The 7,451-nt window shown below is 33.3% G+C and overlaps 2 protein-coding genes across 3 annotated transcripts in view; both read right to left on the bottom strand.

The window, feature by feature from the left end:
* LOC106684732 (nephrin) overlaps nt 1-7,451 on the bottom strand; it is a gene marked incomplete at its 5' end in the record, with an annotated part of 247,174 nt that overhangs the window by 213,659 nt on the left and 26,064 nt on the right.
* LOC136795878 (histone-lysine N-methyltransferase SETMAR-like) lies at nt 973-2,263 on the bottom strand (the record flags this gene model as incomplete). The annotated part of the gene is given in 1 exon segment (XM_067047895.1): nt 973-2,263. A coding segment is annotated over 1 exon segment (1,089 nt). The 5' UTR covers nt 2,138-2,263.

Below are 7,451 nucleotides of genomic sequence, written 5' to 3'. Positions count from 1 at the left end.
TGCCTTATACAGTCTATTGTGTAAAAAATATACCAGGATTTTCAAATTATAAAAAAGTCAAATAGTGAATAAAATTGGTTCTTTGATTCCAGTTATTAATTATTAATTTATAAAAACCTTTTCGTTTGAAAACTATTAAAAGTGAGTTGGATTATTCGTGAAACACATTATAAGGTTAAGTATGTTAACTTTCAATAATAAGACATGAGTTAATTTTCAATTGAATGTACAAAAAAAAAAGTTTCATTTGATAAGTTGTGTTAAATGTGTTTTATTTATTCCAAAATGTACCGAATATAAACAAAAAATGAGGTATTCATAAAGTTTTGACTGGCAGAGTATATTTTTAAAAAAATAATAATATTTTAAAAAAATACTGAATAAAATTAAAATTTGAGTGAAGTGAACTGATCTTAATATCAAATTTTACAATTTGCGATAAAGGGATTTTCCGACACTTGTTCAAGATAGATTTTTACTAATTTAATTTTGTTATCAACTTCAATGTATAAGTTATTAAAGACTGAAGCAATAAATTGAATAGCTTAAAAAATAAATAAATGAAATTAAAACTAAAGTGTGGATGTGATGTCCGAGCACGTTGGGGTGAGGATCCCAGAGTGCTGTATAGTTCTTCTAGCAAAATAATAAATAGATAATGAAATTAAGCTAAAGTGAAAATAAAATTATATTAATATGTTAAAAATATCTATACACTTGTATACTATATTTACACAGGTTTGTTCACATTACATTGTAATTAGAAGAACTCCAAACCAAGCTTGTCCTCATTCTTGTGTAACTAAATAGAGCAGATCCCAGCATTTCCTCTTAAACGTATCTTCGGTATTGTATACAACAGAGATGGCCAACTTTTTAGTTTATGAGAACTACTTTTTATCTTAAAACTGTTTTGCGACCGACTTACATAGGCGTAGACTTTAGGGGTGAGAAGGGTTGTGAAATGCATACTACCAGGTCATTCAAAAAGTCCTGTCGTTTTTTTGGGGGAAATTATAAATAAATAAATATTTTCAAATAATCACCTTTATTCATCAAAATATCCACCGTTACAGTCGGTAACCTTCTCCCAACGAGATGGTAAAGCCCAAATTCCTTCCTTAAAAAACTGTTGATTTTTACTGCAAAAATAAGTGGTCAGTTCGTGAATTAGGTTGTCACGGTCTTGAAAACATTTTTGTCTCAGATTGTTGTCGAGATCTCTGAATAGGTGATAATCAGTGGGTGACAGGTCAGGGGAATATGGTGGGTGAGGCAAAACTTCCCAGCCTATTTCTGTCAATTTTTCCCTGGTCAATTTGGCGGTGTGTGGTCGAGCGTTGTCTTGAAGAAGCAAAGGTCTTCTTCTGTTGACTAAGCAGGGATCAAAAGTCTTAAGCTTGGATTGGCAATGGTCCAGTATATTGCAGTATACTTCTGCAGTGATGGTTTGCCCTTGATTCAGAATCTCAAAATGCACTATACCTTTGGCTGTCCAGAAAACAATGAGCAAAACTTTCTTTGGATGGAGATCTGGTTTTGGAAATTGTTTAGGTTTCTCATCTGCCGACAACCACTGATATGATCGTCTGAAGTTGTTGTACAACACCCATTTCTCATCACAGGTGATGATTCGATTCAAAAAGGGTTCGACTTTCAAGCGGGAAGTTAACGAAGATGCAGTTGTCAAGCGAACAAGCATATTGGCATCTGAAAGCTTATGAGGAATCCATTTATCCAGTTTTTTCACTTTTCCCAGTTCTTTAAGGTAATTCCAGGCAGTGGTGGCTGAGATATTAAGTTGAGAGGCTATCTCTGAACAACTTTGACGCGGATCCAACTCTACTACTCTTCGAACGTCCTCCTTATCAACTACAGTTGGTCGACCTGAGCGTGCCTCGTCTTCTAGTGTGACGTCGCCTCCACGAAATTTTGAAAACCAAAATTGTGCCTTCCGCTCAGACAGCACATCTTCCCCAAACACGGAGCATATTTTTCTAGCAGTTTCGGCAGCTTTTGAGCCAAGTTTAAACTCATAGAGCAAAATCGACCGAATTTGAGTTTCAACTGGAATCATTTTAACTAGACAGTTGGATGGTGACTGCATTAAATTAATCCTCCTTAGCCTCCTATTCATAAAGTATAAACATTTGTGTTTACATGGATAAAAGTTGTATTGAACGGAATTAATTAGCAAACACTCTAGAATCAAAATAAACAACGAACAAACGAAAAACGACAGGACTTTTTGAATGCCCTGGTACATACATTGTGTTTCAGTATAAGATGCATTCAAATGAGGTATAACAGATATGAGATAACAAAAATATATGTTCAAACTATTTTTTATCTTTTAAATCCCTTATTAAGTTTTTGAGATATAGGCTCATGATAAAAATAAATTTCCAGAGTTTTTATAGTAGCATTCCGAACAAGCGGTACCTAAACAATTCGATTTTCCACCACTTGTTCAAATTGTTTCACTAATTTTATTTTATTATCAATTTCAATATATAAGTTGTTGTACTATTTGTTTGTAAATATGGGGAGTTGTTATAAAATGCACAGTAAGGCTGATAATTTGATTTCAATATTTCACTATAGGGTTATTTTTTTTTTGGGGGGGGGCAGGAAAATTCATCATGAAAGAATAATACGACTAACTTTTTTCTAATCTATCAATAGCTCGCTATGGAAACCTTTTACTGAAATATAGATATACAGCTTGTGTACAAACCTACAAAAAAACCAAAACAATAATGGTTTAAAGGGCCAAAAAGCTCACTTCCAAGGGAATTAAAAGAACATAGTAATTATTAATAATATTTATTAATTCAAAGTACTCACAAATAAAGACTTTTTTTTTAATAATTTATTTATTGATATTTACAACTGTGTACACATATATACAACAAATTTGCTGTAGGTGACATAGTGACATGATAAAAACATGTGGCGAATCTACCCACTGATAGAACTCCAATAACATTTCTAGAGGAGAAGATCTCGAGGCCATCTTCTTTTCAGACGCCTAGGAGGATTATTAGGTAATGAAGGAGAAGCCAGGTTAGAACAAGTGGATTTGGGTGGTTGAGAAGTTTATTATGGAAGGAACGGTATTTGGTTCTGGCCAAATCGGCCACATATGGAGCATTGAGGTTCTGATGGATGACTTGATTTGTGACAAAGTAAGGAGCATTAAGGATTTTATGAAGGATTTTGGACTGTAAGGATTGGATTCTGGAGGAATTTGATGGTTTAGTGGAGCCCCAAAGCTCAACTCCGTATGTCCAGATAGGCCTTATAATAGTCATGTAGATCAGTCTTTTGTAATGGATACAAATAAAGAGAGATTTACTTTGTTACCTTAACTTCGATGGGAAGACTTAATTTGCATGTCTCTTACCAAGGAATCATTGTTAGGTGTATATCCTGACAAAGATAATGAGTCCACGTGTCGTGTAACACGTAAGGCAAAATATATTGTGTTGTGTGGGCAGTGTCAGGCTGTCAGAATTCTAGGAATTTGTGACCTTTAAAAATTTCCAGAATACATTAAAATATTGCTAAAAAGTTTTAAAAAAACTGTCAACTACTATCGCTTCGAAGTCCATGGTACACGGAATTCCACCCCAGACATTGCTAGCGATCGACGATCGACCAAAATTGGCCTTGCGATTAACTTGTTTGCCACCCTTGGTATATAAGGTTAAAAAAACAAACTGAAAATTTGTATTTATTAGTACTACTGAGCTCCTTTGAAACCGCAACCCCTCCAGAAGCCACCATCCTGACTATAAATATATATTGTAGCGAGTAGGATAAAGTTGGGGAGACAACAGGTCGCCCATCACTCAGCCAAGGCCAGGGTCCCCATTGAATTTCATAAGACAAATCACTGAAGCTCCTTCGGCGATAGTTTTTTCTATTCTTCCCCAGCTCGCTATGAATTAGAACAAAACAATTGCTGAGCCTCCTGTGACGGTTCTGACGGATGGCCTGTCAACGCCGCTATCTCTAACGACCGAAGAGCTGTCGTTTCTTTCCTACCTTGTCCGTTTAGTTAAGAAAATATCGGTAAAACGTTACTAAAATATTCCGAGGAAAGAAGCTATTATGGCCTTCCCTCTCAAAAAAAAAAAAAAAATCAATCAAAATATATATTTATATTTTTAATTGTTTTTGTATTTTTTTATCAGCACGACCAGTTTTTGATTTTATCAGTATAAAGTTTTTGATTTTATTTAAAATCTTGAATCCGATTTGTCATAATAAAAGAAAAAAATTATTTGATTGCCTTATTTATTTTACCATTCATGATTGGAATTCAATATGCAGTTTCAACTAGTAAAAAAAAAATAAATAAATAAACCCGCTAAAACTCATAAGGAGTCAGACGTTTATCAAAAAAATTTAATATACTAAGAAAACTAAAATATATCAATTTTTTTTTTTTAAGATGACTTATAATGATAAAAATTTAATGTTTAGGCAGAAACTGCAAACCATATGAGAAAGATTATGGTGAAACATTGATAGCAATCGATTATCGGGAGTGAAAAAAAAAATTAAATCTTTACCGCTACAAACCATGAACAGTACTTTGTAAGGAATTACTGTTTTATAAACATTGGTTGTGCAAGAAGGTGATTTGTCCATGATCTAGCTAATTTTTTCCCCAGTTATAATTCGCGACCGACTTACATAGGCGTAGACTTTAGGAGTGAGAAGGGTTGTGAAATATACACTGTGTTTCAGTATAAGATGTATTCCAGTGAGGTATGGGTAGATAAGAAAAATATAAGTTCAAAACTATTTTTTATCTTTTAAATTCCTTTTTAAGTTTTTGAGATATATGATCATGATAAAAATAAATTTCCAGAGTTTTTATAGTAGCATTCCGAACATGCGGTACAAATTCGATTTTCCGCCACAAATTGTTTCACTAATTTTATTTTATTATCAATTTCAATGTACCTTGAAATATTATACACTGTTCAGCCTAGGGGCAGGGTGTGCCTCTAGAAGGCTCCCTAAGTTGACTCGCGGCTGCAGTAAGGAATAGATAATTTTCTGCCACAGCCAGATTCGAACCCGGGCTCAGAACTCATAAGAACCTCCTAAATTTCATCCTTGCCAAAATATTCTGTCATTTTTCTAAATTTAAAATAGTGTTTCTTCTGAAGCTTATTTCAGCTGAGGAATTTTACCCCTGTCCATAATATCTTAATTTATATTCCTAAATGAACTTCGGCTGAGGATATTTGACTCAGCTCAAAATTTATTATTCACTGGGTCGAAATGGACCAGCGCTCCGAAATTAAATGTTTAACTCGTTTAACCTCCTGCGAGAACTCTAGCATTAGATATGTTTTCTTCTTCTCTTTAATTCATTCAAAATACAACCGATTAACAGCGCAAAAATACTCAAGAATTTCTATTCAACAAACACAATTACTAAAGTTGTATTTACTTTAAGTAACAGTTTGTGTAATAAGAAATTACGTTGTCCCACTGGAAAATATAACTTCAGTTTTATAGTTCATATTAGCTATTTGAATTGTACTCGCTGAGACCTCATAGCTAGGCCGTACATGAATAGATTTTTAGGCGGACTTCGAAATTTCAAACTCGTGGATAATTTGATAACTGAAGATATTTAGTGCAGTATTTTTTTTCTCAATATTTTAGCTCAAATCGTTCTAAACATTCTTAGGATATCTGTTAAGTCTTAAGATCAAAATATTGTAGTGTAAGCACAGGCAGCCAGAGTAAACTCAATTATTTTCAATATATTGAGCTCAACTTGTTTTAAAACGTTCACGACATCTAGCTGAATAATTTGAGCCATTTAAAAAAAACTAAAAACAAAATTTAAAAAAACTAAAAAAAAAAAAACGATCGACTGAGCCGTTTGTAAAATCGTCAAAATACAATAAATAACTAAATACTTTAGTACCTAGTCGGGTAAAATTATCAAGGAAATCTGTAAACAATAATTTTCAAAATATTTATTGGTTAAGATACCATAGTAAGTTACCTTATGAATTCAATAATGGCCAAGATCCAACGAAAAGAGACCCATGATCATGAAAAAGGACGAAACATGAGGTAAGTATCCCATGGAAGCTAACCTAAGGTTTAATCCATGCCTAATTCCGTGATAAAACAGTTCATTTTTGAACATTAAAAGGGCCCAAATTTGGAACATATTAGTAAACTTATATTAATGAAGCTGATACTTATATGTATAATATATGTACAATGTAATAAATACTTTAATTAAATCACAACTTATAAAATATTAATATCTTACCTCCAATCGAAATTAAAAATGTTTTTAAGCCGGAGAACGAGTAATGTTGAGTTTGGTACAGCGAAAGAAGTAATCTGAGCCACACAGAATCCCACAATCCTAATAACAGACAAAGTTCCTCCGAAGGAACAGACAGCGGGCCCAACTTTTAATCCCATCGGGGAAGCCACAGAAGCTGGTACGACCAGGGCCAATATCAAACAATCGGAGGAAATTAAAGATGTCGAATACATCAAGCAGAGCGTTTATTAGAATTTCTTATTAAGATGAGACTATTAGTCATGCTGGTAATTGTCAGGGGAATCCCCTGAGCAAACTCTATTAGCAGAGGAAGATTTGGATCTGGAAAAATTCTTATGATTATCCCCAGAAGTCCCCGTTGGGAGAAAGATATACTACATAGCGAGGAATGAAATGCTAGGGGAAATGGTGGTATTATATTATATCATGGCATTGTAATAGGTAGACAGGACCTTGTTTGTTTTTTCCTGCAAGACGACAACCCTGTCCTACAATCTTCCAATATAATCATTCAAAATACAGCCTTAACCAAGGTAAGGCTATAGTACAAGAGCCCAAGAGGAGAAAAAAGGCAGTTATTTGACCCTAATTTTTGATTGCTTAATTGAAAACTAGCTATAATTACGAGTCAAAATTGATGAGTCTGATAAGTATAGGTAGGGGGAATAAAAAATTACGGCTGTTTCAAAACGTTAAAAATAATTATTTTTTTATTCGGAGCTCTATATCTTTACAACTACCAACAACAAGGGAAAATCTAAGAGAGCATCATTTAAAGTAGAGTAAATTTGCTAAAATGTAAGCCCTAATAGAGCTATTTACGTTCAATAGTTCTCGAGATATAGCTTTTTAAAAAGTAACATTTCATAAAAATGTTGTATGGAACGTACAGAAATATCAGGAGATAGTTACTTAATTTAGGAACTATGTGACGTACTGATGTCTATTAGCACTCAAATTAAAGCTAGTTTAATGAGCTATAAAGTAATCTATGACGTTTATTTTCGTAGGAGAAGTAACTTTCATGGAATTTGCTAAAATAAATTGATTATATTTTTTACTAAATAATTCAAAAACACTATCCAAATTATAGTCTCAAAACATTTATTTCATT

This window comes from Halyomorpha halys, unplaced genomic scaffold, assembly GCF_000696795.3.
Source record: "Halyomorpha halys isolate HHAL.00 unplaced genomic scaffold, Hhal_1.1 Scaffold608.1, whole genome shotgun sequence".
In the NCBI taxonomy this organism is placed as follows: Eukaryota; Metazoa; Arthropoda; class Insecta; order Hemiptera; family Pentatomidae; genus Halyomorpha; species Halyomorpha halys.
The sequence above is the reverse complement of the archived record's forward strand: the minus strand, read 5'-3'. Positions and strand labels throughout refer to the sequence as shown.